Consider the following 22251-nt stretch of genomic DNA (forward strand, 5'->3'; position numbering starts at 1 on the left):
ATTAGGGTTCTCGGCATTCCGGAACGGGCCAGAGTCTCCATCTATCCGGATTACACCCAACAGGTGCAGGAGCAGCGGAAGTCCTTCCTGGCAGTCAAACAGAAGCTCCGGGAGCTACACCTACAGTACATGCTGCTCTACCCGGCTAAGCTTAAGGTTATATCCCAGGGAAAGGGGCATTTTTTTGACGCCACGGAAGAAGTATGGGAGTGGCTAGAGATCAGAGGGGATGCCCTCCCCCAGGTGAACGGGGGAGCCAGAAGTACTTGGGGGACACGACCATCGAGGAGGCGCACAAGCAGACGAAGACGTCTCTCAAACACTGTTGAGCGCGAGGAGAGGCGGCCTGTCACGGTGGGAGATGATGGGGCCCTCCGTCTAGAACCGACTGAGTCTGAAGGCTTGCCGGCGACATCAAGGACTCCCCTTCGGGGGGAGGTACTGGTTCCAGACACCCTGCAGCCCACCACAGATACTCTCCCACCTACCACTACCACGATTCCTGAGACAGCGGGAGACCAGTTGGTTGCCTCGGCGGTCCAGTCTTGAGGGACGGGTATGGCTGTGTATTGCTTGTTCGACACCGTGACTGGTGGTCGGCCTACCTAGGCTCGCTCGCAAGGGGGAGAATGTTTTCAGGTTATTTGCAATGGGGGGAAGACGCTGATCATCGGGGAGCGGAGGGTCTGACAAATTGTGTGTATTTCAACTGTGACGGTCCGAACCTAATATTAATGCGGAGATAGCTGGCCTTGCGGGAAGCTGGGTGGGGGGAGGGGAGTCTCCTTTTTATTTTGTCGGGTGGTTTAGCCCTGGGGCGAATGGGGTGGCTGTGCACGTCCTGGCACCAGCAGGGGAAGGGCATATTGGCAAGTTTTGTTGTTGCAAGTATATTGCTCGTGGGTGGGGGTGGAGGGGGTTTTGGAAGGGGTTGTTGAGGGGGAATGTTTCAGGCATCTCATGTATTACATGTCGGGCACGGGGTTGGAGTGACACCATGGGTAGAGCGCTATGGCTGGTTTGGCTACATCACCAGACATGGGGTATAAGTTTATGAGCTGGAACGTGAGGGGGCTGGGCACATGCACTAAGAGATATAGGGTCCTTTCTTTCCTTCGCAGACATAGGGTCTCCATTGCGTGCCTCCAAGAGACCCACCTTGCAGATGAGGGAGCTCAGAAATTGAGGAAAAGGTGGCGGGTCAAGTATTCCACTCATCATTTTCCACATACGCTAGAGGGGTACTGATTTGGGTGGCACCCAGTGTCCCGTTCGCTATCCAATATGTGGAGGACTTTTTGGGCAAGTAAATCATTGTGCCTAAAAGATGTTTTCAAGGACAGATTTTCGAAAAAGGCATGAAATGTAGGCCACATGGCTACCATAAAGTTTCCGATTTGGACACATCTTTTGGAAGCCACAAGCACTGCCTTGTATCTAGTGGAATGAGAATAAAACCTGTCCACATCAAGCACTATTGAGACTCCATAAGAGTAAGAGATGGAGATGTAAGTATTTCTGGTCATGGCAACCCGGACTGTCTTTCTAACATGCATAAGAGGTAGAAAATTATGATTAGGCCTCCTCGTGGATTAAGATATAGCATTGAAAATCTTAAAATGAAATATATACTATGAAAAAAAGGATGCAAGTTTTATCTCGCAGGTTAGAAAACAGCTTTAAATGAAAAATTAGAAAGATACTTTACCTGTGAATTGAAAATCTGCACAACATCTTTATTACTAACCAACGTAAGGTAGAGAATTTTGCACATGTGAAGAACAGTGTAAAGCGACTTCCTGCCAGGAGTGGCAAGAAAGAAAATGCAGCCTTTCAAGGCAGAATGTGTAAATCATATAATCTGACAGTCTGTAAAAGTGGCATTGGACATGAGGAAGTCAGTGCAGCATTAGGAGGTTTTCAAGAAACCCAGGATTCCATGCAAGGTCATGAAGAGAAGGCAGGTTGGTGGAGAAGTGGCTTGTATGGCTGGAGAACACCATACTTCAAGGACTTTGAACTTGTGCCGAGAGTGGAGAAGTCAACCAGCAGGGTGTCTGCTAAGGTGTTGTTACCTAGCAATGTGGGAGGCCAGCAGGAAGGGACATTGCATCAGAAGGTCATGGGCATGTATCTATCACTGCAAGTTTGGACCAATGCGCTCTCAAATATGTGAACGAGAGCCGACAGAGCTTGCTACCACAGACCGCTACTACTCGGAATACTTGCAGCCCTGGAAACACCAGGGACCACCAGGAGCTAATTTTTCAAGACGTGCTCAAATATTTAGCTCACGGTCGTTAAATTCTCTGGAGAACTAAAGGTTTTTGCCGCACTGGAATCCATCAAGAAAGATTCATTGCGGCCATGGAGAACTCAAGATTAAACAGGCTTTACATGGTCAGGATGAGACCTCTCTTGAAGTTGCGTGGAAATGTCAGTCATCCTGGTAGGAAAGACAGTGGCTATTACTGGAAGGGGGTGTTTCAATTAAAAGAGTCCGCTTTTTACAGAAAGTTCAAAATCCTGTTTCTTTGTGCTGCTGTAGGCTTGTCTAAGTTTCCTCGGCCTTACCTGCCTTACACAGACGGCCTGTTGAGAACAATTCCAGGTCATGGCTCGTATGCACCAATTTATGCTTGAGTCAGGGCCGGCATTGGGCTATTGCAATTATCTGCTAGCTACAGATATTTGAGATTAACAAGGGCTAAGCTGGTGGCTGGCAGAAGTTCCGTCAGCAGCATGTGGGATAAAAATGTTGTAAGTGGGAAACTTTGAAAAGAGACTCCCGGAGAACTTAAACTGAATACCAATTTCTTCCCAGCCGTTTTACCAAATGCACCCAGAATTTCAGGTTTAGGTGCATTTTCATTTAACTCATTTTCAGATTTCAAACTTTAGAATACTTCTTTGCCATCTTGTGCAGTCCGTTCAGAGGTTGGCAAACTGCTTGAATTTAGCAAAGCTCCTCTCTACCGGGATGCCAAGCTGCGAGCAGCTCATGCAGCTCTAGTAAGCTACCGGACTTTGAGGACTGGTGAGATGCAGGGTGCTCATACTGCTTTGGTAGGAACAGGCAGTGCCGGGTGTCTGTAGTGATGAACTTGCGGAGTCCTCCAGCAGAAAGGACAAATATTGAACAGTGAGCCATCCGAAGTAGGACAGTTTATTTTGGAGCAGTTGAAGTAGAAGACAGGAGCTGGACTAAAGAGCTCTAGCAGTAGAGTGCCTAACAAATCTGTATTTATGGCATCATGCCCAACACTTTAAAACATGCCCTTTGCTTCGAGGGGTCAAGTGTATCAGCTTCCTGTCCTCAGAAACATGGTCGAATATTTTAAGCTGAACAATCTCCTGACAGTAAGATTTTGGATGTGCTGCAGCTTTTGGAAGACAGATGTATAGGATTATCGCAATAGCCTATACATGATAGTTCCCAAACTGAAGAGAACTTCACATGAAGCTCTTTAGGCAGTAACAGTAGGGTCGTCCCAATTATTTGCAACATGTAGAGAATGAGACAGAATTAATCTTTGCAATGAAGAAAAGCTTTCTGTCAAATAGCACACCTATGCATTTACGTTCAGCTTAGGAAAATTCTCATTCATCCACTTCTGAATGCCTAAGAGACCGTGAGCATGGGCATCCGGATTGGATAAAACAATAAGCTGCCTATTGTTAGGGTAAGAAACTGACAAACAGCAATAGGAGATGACAAACTGAGCTAATGGACAGACAATATGATGAAAAGAATAAGTGAGTGAAGAACTATGTGGAACTCCTTAGTACACCCAAATGCTTAATGACCAGAAATTTGGGCAAGATAGCACCAGAGTACAATATACCAGAAAGGAGGAAAACCTGGTGTGTAGGCTGCATACCCAAATACATAAGTATATTCCATACAAGGGATGCAAACTATATACTCCATATCCTTTACACGTGAGGTGTTGTCTGCTTTCTTTAAGATCAATCCATATCCTACACAATATCCAAGTTGATTACCTACCCCAATAACATCATGCACTGTGACAGCTCCTGCTGACAATAAAGCAAAGGTACACCAGTCGGCAACACCCACCCATTCTCATCTTATATATCAGAGGTTGCACCCATTAACATTAGCCTACAAGGTGATCACTGCCAAAATTAAGAAGTCAATTATACATTCTGTTACCTCACCTGGGGGTTGTTGGTTCCAGAGGTTTACGGGTGGCTCGGAAAGTAATGAAGGCGGTGATTAAGGAGAAGATGAACCAAATGACCAGGAACCTCCACCAGTGCAGCTTGACTGTGAAATACAGAGGGACGATCCACATCTGAAACAGGGTAACCATCTGAAAGAAGAGCATACTCATTCCTTTTCATTGTTTCACTCTGGCCACAAGCTGCCTGCACCACATATGGCACAGCACCTCTCCATGAAAGAATGAGGCAACAGTATGTGGTTGAACATTATTGCTGCAAGGTGCCACATAATTTATTATTTTACTTGTGCTCGCCTTCAACACAACCTCTGTTCAGGACATCCTCCGCATGTACTTTTCTTCACACTGTAGCATTACCCTGAACAGTCTGCCTATTAAGATTATTTTTACATGTCTTAATTGCTTTCAATTAAAGTATACTGCTAGTCAAGAGATGTAGCTAACTGAGTTAATATCACTACTGGGTACACATCAACATTACCTACAAATGTTGGAATAGGGACCATTATCTGCTGGATGAAGCCAGTGATAAAGATTAAATACATAGGTGCCATAGGGCATGTGACCACTAGAAAGTACACAATCCATTACGGGCAAGTCTGCAGTAAGTATTTTTACAGTTCAATCCGTACAAAAGGCCTGCTACTTCGTTTTGTACTGAATTTCTCACATATACACCGATCTCCCAGCATGCATTACTGTTTACATAGAAAAAGATCTGTTAAATATGAGGACTGAGCGTAGTTTGTGGGCCACATAATGACATGGAAAACAAATTACAATCCGGCCAGAACTCAACACTGCTTCATGTCTTCTAAGTGAAACTGAAATAATTGATGGAATCACATTTCCACCACTAGAAATAAGGTCTACACAATGCCATCCCTTGCAGTCTTCTACATAATCTTGCATGCAGGCAAAAACATTTTTTCAACAGTTTCCAATTGCACCCATCCCATGCTGTTGCAACATACGTTAAAGTAATATTGTGACTAAAAGGTGACATTATAATACTGAAATATCGGTTTGAGATTCCACCCACAATCTGCGTTCCAGAGTGAAGCCTGGACTGTGCGCAAAGTAGGCTAGCTTTAAAGAATGTAAATGATAACTTTAGGTTTACACTTGTAGATACTTAAACAGTTCGAACGTGAGCTGCATTATTATACGTTTCTAGGTCACCATTGTTATAGATATTTTACTGTCAATTACTATGGTAAAAAAGTATGTTCGCAGACTTTGTGGGCTCAAGTCTTTTGAAGGTGCTGTCAAACTTCTAGGCTAGCTCTGGACGGGGCGAGGGAGGGTACTAAGAGAAAGCTAAATAGACACTTCTTTCTAAGTCTTTTGTGTGGTAACCTGATAAATTAATTGGTTTGCCCTAGTTACTCCATCTACAATCCTTGCTCTATACAAGGTAGTTGCACTGAAACGTCAAGGCTTATTCCAGGAGACGGGAGGAGGTGGGAGCAAGACTGAAACTTGGATTGAGTTCAATACAAAATTACACCCAAAAGTGTTCAGTCACACATACAACACCTAACAAAAAAGGGCTTTTATTACACATAAGGAAAGTATGACGATATAAGTGAAGTAAAATACATAAAATGAAAGCTCCCAATCCTCCCCAAATATTCAGAGTATGGAAAAAATGTACTTGTTCCAGATTGTATAAATATTTTCATAGAAGCCAAACACAACGCAGACATTCACCAGAATATTGTATGCTTTTAAGTAGTACCCATTGTACATCTGGTGTAAATCTATATTCACTTAGCAACTACAAAGCTTAAAGGTTAGTATTCTTCTTTTTATACAGACATATTGATGAAGAACTCTCTACAGTTGCTTGGGAAAGTCTATCCTATCAGCAGAAAGCAGTTTCTGCCTGAAGTGTTGAATATTGTCTTTACAAAGCTGGTAGGTCTACCTTTGCACAATAAGCACCTCTCCTGGAAGGAAACGTTTGTATCAGCTTTCAGTTCAAGTTAGTAAGATGAAGGCATGATCCTTGCAACTTATTGTATACGATTACTGTTTTGAGAATTAACCCATCTTTTCTCCTAAAAAAGATATTAGACTCCCATGTAAATCAGAGTCCATCTTTTCCAGCCTGTTTCCCAAAACCAAAACAACGAGCGAAGAAACAACAAAACAACATTGTTTTATTTTTTTTGAAAACCTTTATTGAACATTCTCAACCAGGTACAAACACGGGCCTACAACCCCCAGGGCTGGCCGCTAAGCAATTGTAATACAGTACTACAGTGAAAACTTCAGACCCAGCCTCCCGGGGGCACAATCATTACTCCCACAGTACTTACTGGTCGGAGGACATACCAAATTGGAATCAGGATACAAAAGGTTTCATTATATAATATAAGATAGAAGGATCAGGTGCCATACAATATCTCAAGCTACAAAGTGGGGGCGAGCGAAATAGCAATGTGTCCATAAGAAATCCGTTCATGTAAAGCAGTGGCGTTTAAGCAAACGACACCCAGGATAAACAAGCATACTATTACGATTCGCGCCAGCAGTTATGCCCGCCCCTTGGCCCTGAAACATCGCGAGAGTTGAGGCACAGATGTGAAACTGAGATGGACCTAACAAGGAACCCACTACACTGACCCGGAAAAGGAGAAAAGAAAAGGCCTATGAAAGATAAGAAAAGAAAAAGGCCATAGAAACAAAGAAAAACAAAACTCCCATCCCCCACCCCCCACCCTGCACCTCTGCAGATGACTACGGCCTACCCCCCTAGCAGCGTGCCTGTCGCCCAAAAACCGGAACCCGAAATATAGAAGAAACAGAGAAAAAAGGAGAAGAAAGTAAATCCCACCCGAAGAGGGGAAACGGAGGAGGGCTTTATACAACGCACTCCCGGTCTCCCGCCCCCGACCTAACCAACCCCGCTCCGGACTCCGTTAAGTCAAAACAATTCCATTAACCATGATACCACAGTAAACCACCCAGAAAACAGTCTCAGCCTTGGCCTCGTCAATGAAATTTGCTAAGTCCGTAAGGGGAAGAAAGCCCCGTCCTCAAAATGTCGAACAGTACACAGAAATTAGTAGAACAGGGGTCCACAGATGAAAAAAGGGCTGCAGGTCCCAAGGTAGTCAGCTGGTACCAACGATGCCCCTCCCCGTCTCCGAAGCCAGTCTTCATCCCATCCGCCATCTTGGGAGATCGACTGGGGAGGGGGGTCGCCACAGTCCAAAACAGTTCACAGTCCCAATTAAAAGGAACCGAAGTGGGGGCAGCATTCAAGTGTTCCGACAGTTGCAAAACCGGGGATCCCAACGGATTATTTAAATCACAAAGCACAGTCTTTTCGGGTAGTTCCACTGCGATGGGGGCAAATACAGCTTCCAGCGCCGGGGCTAAGTACGCCACCGGGGCGTCAATCGGAAAGCGAGCTGGCCGCCGGGTCTCGGGCGTCAAGTCAGGATCCGGTCTCAATCCTTTGATTCCATCCGCCGCCAACAACAGGCTGCAGGTCTGAGCTTTAACCGTCTCCTGAAGTGTCACAAGGGCCTCTAGCACCGTCCGCAATGACGGGCCACTCTGAGCCTGCTCCGTCAGCCCCCATTTTCCTTCGGGCATGGTGGTCCCCACGGAGAGGCGCCTTCTCCGGGGCACGATTTAGGCGGAGCGGGTATTAGCCATGAGGGATAAACTGTTAGCGTGCAGTGGCGCATGGCGAGATTCCAACCCAAGGGGCGCCGGCGGTATGAATGCCAGACCCCCGGACCGGGACCCCCGCAACCCAGCACCGTGCGTCCTCGTCACCTCACCTCATATAGAGCATCAGGCAGCAGACAGTAGCAAAGCAATTCCGAAATGTCGAATGTTCCAGAGACCGGACCCAACCGCTTCCAGCAGTCCGTTGTTGTTCAACTCTGACCCGGCAAGGCAGCACTCGAGACCCCGGCTTCTCGGCTAGGTTAGGCCTCAAATCAATACTCGATGTTACTTCGCTTCACGATGTCGGAGAAACTCCGGGAGCACCTCATTGAAGTGCAAAACGGGTCACACACACGGATCCGGGGCAGGAAATCAGGATAGATGGCAGGATATTAGAGCGTAGGACGGAGGTCAGCGGAGCCGGGAGACTATGCGGCCATTTTGGTTGGTGTTGTGGCTCCTCACTCCCAAAACAACATTGTTAACCTCTGTTTTGTAAGCCAAGAGTGTGTAAATGTGTGTAAAACTCAGTGCAAGATTTCCAGAGGATGGCACAGTCACAGGAGAAGCCTGACAACTTCCCCCAACTTGTCACTACAGTAACATAGGAGAACACACCACCTATCGCTTCTGCTAGTCCAGCAGGCAGGACAAAGCATAGAAAAAATTCACGCTGGGATTAAATGGGCAAATGGGAGATCAAACTCTGGAGTAGTGATGCTAAGAAGAAGCTGCTCCCTGGAGTTAAGGAGAATTTGCAGCAAACATTGAAAAGGAATAAAGGGAGTCACTGTAAGTCTCCTGGGGACATTTAAGTACCGACTACCACTGCACTGTAGCCTGGGTCTGTATTCACACCCAATACCACTGCAAACGTAGCTTGCAGCCTGTATTCATCTTTATGGCAAATGAATTAGGCAGACATGGCTTTCACAGCATACAAATATGATGAGAATACTTTAGAGGGAAGAAAATGGAGATAAGTAAAATGCAACGGGGTTGAAATACAGGTAGTAGTTAGCACGCAATACATAGCAAAATTGACCGCCTGGAGTTTCCAATACAGGCATGGGTGATAGTAAATGAAAGGGTGGAGTGAGTAGATTAGATCATGAAGGAAGATGAAGGTAAAGGAATGAAAAGAGCACATGTGAGGAATTAAGGAAGTAGAAAGGGCAGGTTTTATAGTGGTGTCCTTGGGATGTTTCTTACCATACTCCAATCAGGGTTAAAGAGGACTGGCCACTGCAGACAATAAGTGTTCATTTTAGTTATTATACTTGAAGGACGGAACATATTTTTTGCCCCTTCTTTCCATACTTCCCTTATAAACGTCCTTCAGTCGTAATTTGTGTTTTGCTATCTTGGCTGATATGGAGAACGGAAATTTGCTCCATTTCTTTTACTTGAATAAAATAGCAACGGTTTCCCCAGAATAGGATTTCTTTTAGCAATAGATTATGCACAAATCATCATCAGATGCACTACTGTCTTGTATTAATAACTGAAACGACAAGCCAATTAAGGAATTACTAAAAATCAAGTCCGGGCAGGTGTTTCTAGCACGTCAAAATGATTTGATTTCACAGACATTATTACATTTTCAAGCATTAGCTGCTGCTTGCTTTATCTCCACTTGCTGCAAGAGTAACAAGACTCCAGAAGGGTTGCTGTTATGCATTAGGTCATCCCGCCTGAAGCATGTTTCAAGTACGCCAAGGCTTGCTATTGTGGCGTTGGGGCCCAACCACGCCTACTTAGGCTTAAAAAAATGTGTCACCATAATTGAAAGATGTTATTTTCTAATTTAACTGAACATCGTAGGTTTGACTTGGCTGCGCTTTCAGACTTCTCTGGACTTTGATAGAACATATGCTGCTCATTTCAGGGCTCTGAGAATGCCATGGCAAAATATTTGAATTCCAAACCTCTTTAAACTATTTTATAGATCTAATTTGCATTCTTTTGGTATCATAACCGCACACTTGCTATAACCTTAATCATTATTTTCGTTTAAGTTTAATTTCCAGAATCACAGAATATTCACTACAGGAGTTCACACACTTCGCTGGACACACCCTTGACTTCGACACCTTCAACGGCATCAAAATCACAGCAATCACACTTCTTAACCAGATCGATTACGCCATCGACCACTTCAAAATCAACATCCTTCCCCAACAACCCACAACCACCAGCCTGGCCAGACACAGCTGGAGTTGCATCTCAGAATCTAATTGGCCCCACGCACCAGTGCATGAGCCAGCCAAACACCACCGGTGACCTGAAAAGAGATCAAACAGCTTGATGAGTGGATCACAGAATGCACAAATTCCCTGGAACCCGCAAACACCACAACCAAAAGAGAACCCAGAAGCAGGATAGTTGGTACACTGAGGAACTTCGCTTAACCGAAACACTGCAAACTGGAAAGACTATGAAAAACATACCACACAAACTGACAAGAACATTTACAAAGCCGCACTCAGACCCTACTACAAGCATATCAGAGAAACTAAGAAGGAAGCCCTTGCAGAGCCCACAGATAACAGTTCAAATAGCTGTAATGAAATCTTCGCCATTGTCAGACTTCACCACGCCAGCTCCCATCACAAACCGCATCACACCCATGCAAGAACTATGTGATAACCTCTATGAATTTTTCAGCAACAAGTGTAGTTCTGAAAATTCTGGACTCGTGCAACAAACTTTGTCGTACCATGACGATTTTGGTGTCAAAAGACCGATAATGGCTAGTACACTATGCACAAGCATTTTCGTCATAATCTAGTAACGATTTCACCACAAAATCGTCATTTTCGTTTTTGAACCCTTGGGTTCCATTTTACGCTTGGCAGCCATTTTGTGAGTTGCCCTTCACATAGGCTTGTATCCACAGCTGAATTCGATATCAAAGGACACATACACCTTAATTGACTTCTCTGTGACCTGGGCAAGCTGGAACCATTGCCCCAAGCCAAACCTGTTTGGTCAGTTTCTCTCCCAGTGGCCGAACAAGATAGCATCAAAGCACAACAGGCCATAAACTGTTTCCATCGCACACACCCCGCCTAAATCTTGCCCACACCTGTCCCTGCTCTTTTCTCTTCTTTTGCTTTATGATTAGGAGGAGCCCGGTTTTATTGAGGGTACACCGATATTTGATGAAAATGTTGGGCCTTGCCGGGTAATTGATCACGAACTGGACACACTAAATGTATACTTGTCATCATGACTCTGCTTTTTCTTTTGTAATGAAAATATGTGAATAGCTCACTGTAAATCCAAGATTGTTTGCACTGTAAATCTAAGAATGCTTGCCTGAAGCTTAAAAATCTGTATAAAAGAAGAAGCCAGGCTTTGTAAATTTGAGCAGTCTCCTGAGAACCTACATGCTGTTGTACTTCTAGGACGCTTGTTACTTGGTTGCAGCCAATAAATTTGATCCTTGACTTCACCTAGAAGACTTGTGTTTCTGTGGTCTGAATCAGGAAAGTACTCGAGGTCTTTGGGTGTTGCCCCTGACAATGCTGGGTTACCGGATCAGTACCGGTTCTGAAAAACCCAGTACCTCAGCTGGCGCACAACGTGGGGCGGTATCAGCGGTACCGGTCCAAGCCAGAGGTTCGTGAGGAGCTTCGTGTGAAAATTCCGGAGGACGGCCAGCCACTTCAGCGACCCCTGTATGTCGACGTGGTTCCGAAGGTCTTTGCTGCGAGGTTCCCCGCTTCCCGACGGCTACGAAGGACTGCCGCCCTGACTATCGCCCTGATTTGGACCCTTGATGTTTGGTAGAGCGAAACGATAGACGAGTCTTCTGGTGACGTCATCGATACCTCAGTTAAGCATAAGTGGAGCGTCTCCCAGTCCTTAGTTTGTTTGGTGTTCCCTTTGGGACCGCTTGGATTTGGAACTTGCAAGCGCCAAAGCCGAAGGACTCGTGTATTCACGAGAAATATCGTAATCGATAATCCTTTGAAGTTTGAAGCTAGACTAGAGAGCGAAGATGCCTGGTCTTAGCAGACTTGGAAATTTGTTTTGTCTTGGTTGCAATAATAGGGACTCCCGGCTGGAGGACTCGTGTCCGGTTCCTCCGATTGGAACTCCAACCTATGAATTATATGTGAAACATGGAGTAGGTCCCATCACATACAATGAAGTGTGGATCAAATACACCCGCAAGGATGGTGTTTTAAAACGGCCCCAATATGGTTGCTTTGATACGGAAATCCTAGACAATCTCAAAGTTAAACTTTTTAAGAAGAAAGCCCGGCCGGCAATGTTTGACTCTTTCCGCATATGGCGTAAGGAGGCCAAACAAAAAGAAATTAAATTAGAGAAGAAAAATAAGAGAGAAAGGGGTATCTCGATAATGCAAGCTGCTAGGCAGTATAAAGACAATGAAGAAGAACAGATGAGTGAGCAGTTGCACAGGCAACGTAAAATGGTAATAGATAAATGTTATCCAGTTTTGCCGCCTCTTCAGCAAGAAGCAGCAAAAGAGCTTGAAAAAGATCCCCTAATGTCGGATTTGTTAAGTTCACCACCCCCATATGCGCAAAATGCTACAGCACCTCCACAACCTTTAGTTGTGCAACGCATGGTTGTTATACCTCCTGTTCCTCCACAGCACCCACCAGCTGCTCTTCAGCTGGCTCCTGTTCCTCCGGTGCAGCCTCCCCAAGGGCCATCGGCTTTTACACCTGCTCTTCCTATACTTCCTCCAACTCTAACTATTGTATCAACTACCACTCCTGGTACTACTCCTGACACTGCCTCTGCATCTGCCTCATCTCACCCTGCCTTCCCACTTGTCTTTTCCTCGACTTCTCCGTCTGTCCGCCAGAGAGTGGCAAGCACTGTTTCTAGTCTTCTATATCCTTTGTTTGGAGCGACAAGCCCGACTCATGCCCCTGAAAACAAGCAGTTGCGTAGCCAACTGCCTGATTCTAGGGAGAAAGAAGTATTGGATCGTTTGGCACATAGATGGGTGACTAACCCGACAATATATGATCTAGAATCTGTTATGGATGTCTTCCATCAGTGGGAAGCATCAAAGCAGAGGTACGTTTGAGAAAATGTGTGTTTTCCTATGCGAAGATTTAGAAGAAAATGATTTGGACTCTAACCCGCCCGAGTTGAGCCATGTACGGTTCGAATTTTCAAAAGGTACAATTGTGGGTTCAGATGTTAGGAAAGCCATTGCGACGTTGTTATCACTTAGGACTGAAGGTGTTTCCAAGTCGTTGTTTGATTAGGATTTCTCTGTCAAGAAAAAGGGAAGACAATATTCCATGAGAGAGGTTCCCCCAGTTTGGAGGGAAGGGGACGCAAATGCTGTTCCCGCCGTTTTGCCACATTTTCAACGTGTGTGGGTACATGTCCCATGGAAGCGAGCTGAAGTATTAGCCCTTAAGCAGATATTGCCCGATCCCCGCAAGAATCCGGCAGGATATTACAAGGAATTGTCGCAGACTGCAGGTTCATGCATTATGAATTTGGCCGATGTAGATATGTTGTTTGGAAACGTTGTTCCACAGCCTTTATGGGGAAAGATTCGTCATACAGATCATGATCAAGAGCTAGGCGACACATGGGTGAATATTGTCGCTGCTGATGCTAGACAAGTTGGTGGTGCTAAACCGGAGCCTTTAGTAGCAGAACTTCCTGGTAGAATTATTACGTATATGAAGACTTTGATGCCCGAATTGCGAGTTAATTGGGATAAGTTGTCTGCATGTAAGCAGAAGAAAGATGAAACGGGTCTGATTTCTTCACCAGGTTTGAAGAAACGTTTGTCGACCACAGTGGTCAAGATATGAGCACAGAAGGTGGTCAGCGACTGTTAGTCGATAAATTCGTGCACAATCTGCTTCCAGAGTTGTGTAAGAAGTTGAAGGATTCAGAGAGTTCATGGGCAGTTTCCTCTTCAGCACAGATATTGGCTACTGCGCAATATTATGAAAATAGAGACAAAGATGAGAAAGATAGAGTAGAAAAGAAAACTAAAGAGTTGAAAACGAAGGTCCTGTTACAGCAAGCATACCCGCCACGTGGTGGTAGTGGCCAGAATAATGGCGGTCAGAATAACTATCAGAATAATTATCAGCAACCTCCGCAGTTAAAAAAGCCAAGAGTAGAGTATACTCAGCCACGCGTTCCTGTGGGTCCCAATCAGTGTTCGTATTGCAAGGAAGAGGGTCATTTTAAGTATAGTTGCCTTATCCTGTTACAGCGTGCAAATGGTGTGTCAAGCACAAGAGGTAGAGGTGTTCAGCAAACACCTAGAGGTAGAGGACGTGGAAACGTCCATCAGAATGCACGCTCCTTTCCGCCTCAGGATTCTACGAATAAGTTTGATCAGCAGAATAACGCATCCGGTAGGACAGCTCAGTACTATGCTGATGATTACTATGCAGAAGATGAATACATGGAAGGTAATGATTGCTAGGACAGCCATAGACAAAGAAAGGGAGTTGTTTCAGTTCCAGTAAATCAAAGTGGACCATACGTTGAGGTGATTACATCAGGTGTGTCAGAACCTTTTCTGTTGGATACTGGTGCTACAAAGAGTTCTATGATGCACTCAAAACTCCCTGGCGCACCTTTGTCTGGCGAAATGAATGTTTCTGTAGGTTTTTCTGGCGCCCCGGTTAGTAACCCGATTTCATGTCCTATGTCCCTGTCTGTTGGTCCTTGTGAATTCGAAGCACCCCTTATTTTAACAACAGGTTGTGGTGAAAACTTGTTGGGATTGGACCTGTTAAAAAGATTGTATGCGACTTTGTACTGTTCTCCTTCGGGAGTACAACTTACACTAGGTAAGAAAGTGGTTTCTCCAATGTATTTGTCGAGAGACAAAATTCCGACAGAATTGCTGTCTCTACCTGAAATTCTTTGGGCTACTGGTCCTAACGATGTGGGTCTCTTGGAAATACCACCATATGTTGTGACATTGAAAGCCAATGTTAGAATGCCGCGCATTCCCCAATACAAGATTTCTAGTGAAGGTGAAAAGCGTTGTTAGCGATAATTTACGATTTGATTGAAAAAGATGTGATTGAAGAGACAAGAGGCAACGTTTGCAATAGTCCTGTTCTACCTGTTTTGAAACGAACTGATCCCTCCCAGCCACCTGTGTACAGATTTGTGATTGATCTTAGAGAGGTCAATAAAATAGTTGTGCCACAATTTCCAGTTGTTCCTGACATTACTGCCCTGTTGACTATGATCCCAGCCTCTGCTACCTGGTTTTCGATGATTGACTTGAAGAATGCTTTCTTCAGCATCCCAATTGCTGAGGAAAGTAGGGATATTTTTGGCTTCAGTTTAGGAGGACGAAGTTTCCGCTTTAAACGCGCTCCCCAGGGCTACTGTGAAAGTCCATCAATATATAGTCAAGCTCTAAAAATGCAGCTTGATACGATTGTTTTACCTGAAGGTGCTACACTCATTCAGTATGTTGATGACTTGCTTATTGCTGCAGATTCTGAGGAAATCTGTAAAGAAGCCACGTTGTCATTGTTGCGTCATTTGTGTGATCTGCATCATAAAGTGTCCTTGCCTAAATTACAATATTGTCGACAAGAAGTGACCTACTTAGGTCATCTCTTATCGAAGGAGGGAAGGAAACTGACCCCAGAAAGAATCCAGGCAATAGCAAAATTAAGTGTGCCAAAAACAGAGAGAAGTGCGTGCGTTCTTGGGTATTACATCAAGAAGGTTGTGCATTATCAGTGTTGACACAGTTGTTTGGAGACAAGCAGCGTCCATGTGCATATTTTTCGTCGACTTTGGATCCGGTAGCTAGGGCGTTGCTGAGTTGTCTAAGAGCCACAGCCGCAGCAGCTGTTTCTATTCGACAGTCTGCTGGTTTGGTGATGAATAACACGTTAGTGGTTATGGTTACACATGCAGTGGACACGTTGTTGAACCGAACCAAGACACAGCACTTAACTAGTGCTCGATTGTCTGGTTACGAACTAACTTTGTTAGCAAGCCATGTGCACATCAAAAGATGTAGCACATTAAACCCAGCCACGTTGTTGCCAATTTCAGTTGAGACAGAGTGCTGAAGAACAGCACGATTGTTTTCTTAGAACAGAAGAAGAAACAAAAGGGAGAATAGACCTCCAAGATACTCCTCTTTCTGAATGTGACGGTACCTTATGGGTGGATGGTTCATGCTTCAAGCTTCCGAATGGTGACACGACTGCAGCATATGCTGTCACCACTTTGCATACAGTCATTGAAACTACACGTATTCCACATAATTCCGCCCAAGCAGCAGAATTGATTGCACTTACAAGAGCGTGTGTGTTGTCCAAAAGGAATGAAAGTGAATGTGTACACTGACAGTCAGTATGCGTTTGGTGTGGCTCATAGTTTTGGACGTTTGTGGCGTGAACGTGGTTTTTTAACTTCGCATGGAGCAAAGATTCAACATGGTCAGTTGGTGAATGAGCTTCTTGAATCACTGACTTTGCCTCTACAAGTTGCGATTGTAAAATGTAGTGCCCACAAGAAGGTGACTGATGATGTTGGTCGTGGGAATGCATTTGCTGATGAAGTTGCAAAAGAAACAGCCAGGAATGTGACAAGCCGAATTTATGTTGCAGGTCCTGCAAGATGGGTTGGTGACGTTGGAATGTGTGAGGACACAATAGAAAGTGTGAAATCGATTTAATCTGAGGCCACAGAGAAAGAGTTGAACACGTGGAGAGAAAGTACGGGCAGAATGGATGCAAATGGTTGTTGGGTCGAATTGTCAGAGCATCAGAGATGGTTGCTACCTGATGCGTACGTGCTTGCAGTGGTTACAATGGCTCATGGAATGGCTCATATCAGCGTGAAAGGGATTTGCAAGTTGTTGGCTCCAGTATGGCAAAATGCTGGAATCCCGAAGTGTGCAGAGAACGTGGTTAAAAATTGCATGGTATGTCTGAAACACAATCCTGGTAAGGGAACACCAACTCCAGCTGGTCATTTTGCACCTCCTACGTTTTGCACCTCCTACGTATCCGTTTGAGGTTTTGCAGCTAGACTTCATACACATGGAGAGGTGCAACAATCTAAAATACCTACTCGTTGTCTGTGCCTTCTCCAGATGGGTAGAAGCATATCCCCTAAAGGACAATACTGCCTTGTCCACAGCGAAAGCCCTTGTGAAAGAGTTTTTCCCTAGGTTCGGAATGCCTAGAATGGTCTGGAGTGATAATGGGAGTGAATTTGTGGGACGAGTGATGAAGGAAGTGTGTGAAGGGCTAGGTATCCGACAAAAGTTCCACGCTGCAAATCATCCCCAATCAGCTGGATTAGTAGAATGCTATAATGGCACCCTAAAGTTAAAACTAGCCAAGATCCAAGCAAGCACTGGTCTTAAATGGCCTGATGCTCTGCCCTTAGCACTCCTATCCACCAGAATGACAGTGCATTCTAGAGTAAAACTTAGTCCCTATGAAATTGTCTTCGGCCGTCCGGCCAACATATGGGGGGGTGCCCAGACCCACAAAGTTTAGTGAAATAGAGCATCCTGTTTTGCTGGACTATTTGTATGAATTGACGGCTAAATTGCGTGTTTTACACCAACAGGTCCACGACTCACTACCTCAAGCCTCTGAAGCTCCAGGACACCCTATTTATCCTGGAACATATGTCCTCGTGAAAAACTTCCAGCGGACAAAGAACGACCAGCCCCGGTGGACTGGTCCTCATTTGGTCCTTCTCTCGACGAGATCCGCCGTTCGAGTGGAGGGTAAAAAACATTGGATTCACCGCACCCACTGCAAACGGATCCCTCTGCCTCTGCCCTATGACCGGTGGGTCCAGGAGGGTGTCGCCGACTCAGAGACTGAATCTGTGATGCTCGTGTGAAAGGAACAATTACAGAACAAGAGAGTGACAATATTCTGCAACCAGCCGTACCATCATCAGCCCAATTGGACACTACAGAACCTGAAGCCCTGTTTCAAGACCATACAATACCGGAAAGACAACGGTATAATCTGAGGCAGAGAAATACGAACTAATAAAATTGGACTAATACATTTTTTTCCCTCTAAGTACTATTTTTGAAAGCGCAGCTCTCCCACCTGAGAAACTTGCTCATTTTTGTTTTTTCGAACCGCCATCCGGGTTCCGCTGCTAGGGTCGCGGTTGCCACAGTCTTTGGAGTGCAGCTGGAGACGGTTAGGTCGACAGTTCTGGTTGGTCTGAGGGAGTTACCCTGGACTGAACAGAAGCACTCCTTAGCAGAATCAATTTCCCACCGCGGGCAGCAACATAGAGAGGATGGAGTTTTTCAAAATGGAGAGACCTGTCAAAGCTGTAAATTTTAAAACAAGAATATGTGGATTGATGACAAGAAAACGTTTTTTATTATTATGTATTTTCCTGTTATAAAGTGCAATGATGTTTTTAATAGGATATATACTGTTTTCTTTACAAGTGACCTTTGCACCGACTACATCGCCCATACCCCCTCCTACTATTTCTGCACATTCTTTTCAACCCCTTCCTGAACATGAGTCAGTTAGGAGATTAGAGTTTATTAATAACTCCTTCATCCAGCTCTTGCACCAACACCAACTAGTAATGAACACGACTAACTGCTGGGTGTGTGGTCTTATGCCTCACACAACGGATAAAGGCATCCCTTACCTTGTCCTGCCATTCAGTCACAATGGCTCTGTGTGGGCATACAGGACAATGTTAATTTATGCACATGAAGTCTACCCCCTACGTTCTATAACAGACAATCCTAAGAATAGTGCTCTAGTTAAGGGTATAGTAGATATGATTAAGGAAGATATTTCCTATGAGACTATCCCTAGAGATGAGACACTAGTATACATAGGATGGAACGTGACCGGATATGGAGCTACTCTGAGTGAGAAACAGCAAGCTAAGAGATCTTCCCCGATTTGGATTGTACCCCATCAGGGTCATCTGTGTCTGCAAGGTACTGGCAAGAATCCCAGAGCTCAGTTAGGGAAGAGTGTCTGTACTGAAACGTATGTTTTTGCATCTCGGACTTCCCCTTAGTTTTTAGCAGCTAAGGGTACTTATTTCATCTGCCATGATAGAGCCTATACATGGTTGCCCCTTAACTTTTCGGGCACATGTTTTGTTTCGTTCCTGTTGCCTCCCACCTACACGGCCGCAGCAGATTACCATCGGACAAGGACAGTTAGGGGTATTGTGAGTAAAGAAGACACTGTAGGAACAGGAGTTTGGGGATTTCGCAAAAGGTTTTCTGCCGTTTTGGGGGCCCATGGTTAACAGCAGAAACATAAGGCAATTAGCAAGGGTGGTTGAATCCACCGTAATTGAAACTGCTGGTGCCCTTCGTAACTTGACTGCTGAGCTCCAGTCGGATCGTTTTATGACCCTTCAGAACAGGGTCGCGTTAGATGTCATACTTGCAGACCGAGGTGGGGTATGTAAACTGATCCAATCGAGTTGCTGCATATTCATTCCAGATAACGTTCCAACAGTGTACCAGGCTATCTCCAAACTGCATAACATTTCCGAATCTATTCATATGGATAAAGGGGATTGGTCTTTTATGGGATGGTTCTGGGAACTGATATCCGGCTGGGGATGGGAAATTCTAATGGTCATTGGGATGGTCTTAGCCATTCTCTTCCTGTTCTGTCTGTGCGTACAGTGCGCTCCTGCAATATGTGGCCTCTGTGCTACATCATGTGTAAGGAAGCCTGTGTCAAAAGACGAACTAAGTACCAGAATGATGTTGCAGCAACATCTCAATGACTTTAGGAATATAGACCTGGACTCAGACTAGCATAAGATTAGGTTAAATTGCCTATGTTAGGGCAAAAGGAGGGTTTGTAGTTCTGAAAATTCTGGACTCGTGCAACAAACTTTGTCGTACCATGACGATTTTGGTGTCAAAAGACCGATAATGGCTAGTATACTATGCACAAGCATTTTCGCCATAATCGAGTAACGATTTCACCACAAAATCGTCATTTTCGTTTTTGAACCCTTGGGTTCCATTTTACGCTTGGCAGCCATTTTGTGAGTTGCCCTTCACATAGGCTTGTATCCACAGCTGAATTCGATATCAAAGGACACATACACCTTAATTGACTTCTCTGTGACCTGGGCAAGCTGGAACCATTGCCCCAAGCCAAACCTGTTTGGTCAGTTTCTCTCCCAGTGGCCGAACAAGATAGCATCAAAGCACAACAGGCCATAAACTGTTTCCATCGCTCACACCTGTCCCTGCTCTTTTCTCTTCTTTTGCTTTATGATTAGGAGGAGCCCGGTTTTATTGAGGGTACACAGATATCTGATGAAAATGTTGGGCCTTGCCGGGTAATTGATCACGAACTGGACACACTAAATGTATACTTGTCATCGCGACTCTGCTTTTTCTTTTGTAATGAAAATATGTGAATATCTCACTGTAAATCCAAGAATGTTTGCACTGTAAATCTAAGAATGCTTGCCTGAAGCTTAAAAATCTGTATAAAAGAAGAAGCCAGGCTTTGTAAATTTGAGCAGTCTCCTGAGAACCTACATGCTGTTGTACTTCAGGACGCTTGTTACTTGGTTGCAGCCAATAAATTTGATCCTTGAATTCATCTAGAAGACTCTTGTTTCTGCGGTCTGAATCAGGAAAGTACTCTAGGTCTTTGGGTGTTGCCCCTGACACCGCTGGGTTACCGGATCAGTACCGGTTCTGAAAAACCCAGTACCTCACAAGATCCAAGCCATCTACAACCATATGTATCCTCAACCGAACACCTGCAGCCACACCTCCACCCCTCTAACAAACAACCTCCGAAACACCCAGACTACATGGGAAACAATCACCACGGTAGAGGCAGCCAACATCATGGGGACCATCCTCTCAGGGGCACCAATGGATCCCTGCCCCCACCACATCTACATCATGGGCTCGTTGCCAATCAGAGAAATACTCACCAGCATCCTAAATACTTCCATCACCACTGTGACATGCCTGGAGGCCTGGAAACACGCGGCACTCAATGCACTACTAAGGAAACCGACTGCAGACCCCCATCCAACAAGCAAACTACTGACTAATCCCTCTACTGCCCTTCCCAGCCAAGGTCATGGAAATCCATCAACAAGCAGCTCACCCACTATCTCAATGCACACTAACTCTAGAAACCATGCAGTCATGCTTCAGACCCAATCACAGCACTGATACTGCCCTCATCCGAACAAATGACGACATCCGGATGATCCACAACAAATGTGAAACAGCAGACCTTATCCTGCTCGACCTCTCAGCGGCCTTAGACAAGGTCTGCCACTCCACCCTGATCAGGAAACTACATGAAACAGGAATCCAAGGACTAGGCCTCCATTGGATCTGCTCCATCTTCACTGGAAAAACACAATGTCAGCATGCCACCCTACGTGTAGGGAGCCGAGAACCGTCTGCAGAGTCCTCCAAGGATCATCTCTCAATTCCCACCCTAATCAACATCTATAGTATACCCACTAGAGGACCTCATCAGATCGCACATCATCAACATACTGTTCTATCCTGACAATACCCAATTGATACTCTCTGTGTCAGACAAGACCCCCATGACAAAAAACAACTTCACCACCTGTATGGCTAATGCCAGACAGCTGGATGAGATCCAATTGTCTGAAGCTCAACTTAGACAAAACAGAAGTGGTGATCTTCAGAAGGAAAACTTCTGCTTGGGACTCCACGTGGTGGCTGGAAGACCTCTGTTCCACACCTACCTCCACCACCCAAGACAGAAACCTAGGAATCATCCGAGACGATAAGCTCAACATGCCAGCCCTGGTAAACATGGTAAACTCCACCTGTTACCACATTCTAAGGATGCTGCGAAAAATCTTCAAGTGTCTACCAGAGAATACTAGTAAAAAAAGTCACATAGGCCCTGATTAGCAGACTGGACTACGGCAATGTACTCTACGCAGGAATCACCAAACAGTTCCTCAACAGGCTCCAAACCACTGCCACAAGACTCAAACTATCTCTTCACACCCGCATCACCCCACACCTCGAGGAGCTTCTCTGACTCCAGATACACAAACATACTCAGTTCAAACTTCTCACACACACATACAAAGCACACCTACCTCAAGACCCACATACACTTCAACCAACCTCCCAGGCACCTCCACTTAACTGGACTCTCACTATCACAAGTACATTGCATACACAATAATAGAGCTGCAGATTGCATTTTCTTGTACAGCTTTCCCAAAACACGGAACAACCTCCCTTATCACATCAGAGCCTCCTCATAGCTTCTTATGTTCCGCAAGAAGCTGAAGATCTGGCTCTTTAAATAACCTCACCTGGGACACAGCA

At 45.1% G+C, this 22251-nt stretch overlaps 1 protein-coding gene across 1 annotated transcript in view; it reads right to left on the minus strand.

The window, feature by feature from the left end:
• RNF121 (ring finger protein 121) overlaps positions 1–22251 on the minus strand; it is a 119600-nt gene that overhangs the window by 55136 nt on the left and 42213 nt on the right. Inside the window, exon 4 of the mRNA XM_086949372.1 lies at positions 4183–4337. Coding sequence (XP_086805498.1) covers positions 4183–4337 — 155 coding nt within the window. The remainder of the gene's footprint in view (positions 1–4182; positions 4338–22251) is intronic.

This window comes from Lissotriton vulgaris, unplaced genomic scaffold (assembly GCF_964263255.1).
Source record: "Lissotriton vulgaris unplaced genomic scaffold, aLisVul1.2 SCAFFOLD_1529, whole genome shotgun sequence".
Classification (NCBI taxonomy): Eukaryota; Metazoa; Chordata; class Amphibia; order Caudata; family Salamandridae; genus Lissotriton; species Lissotriton vulgaris.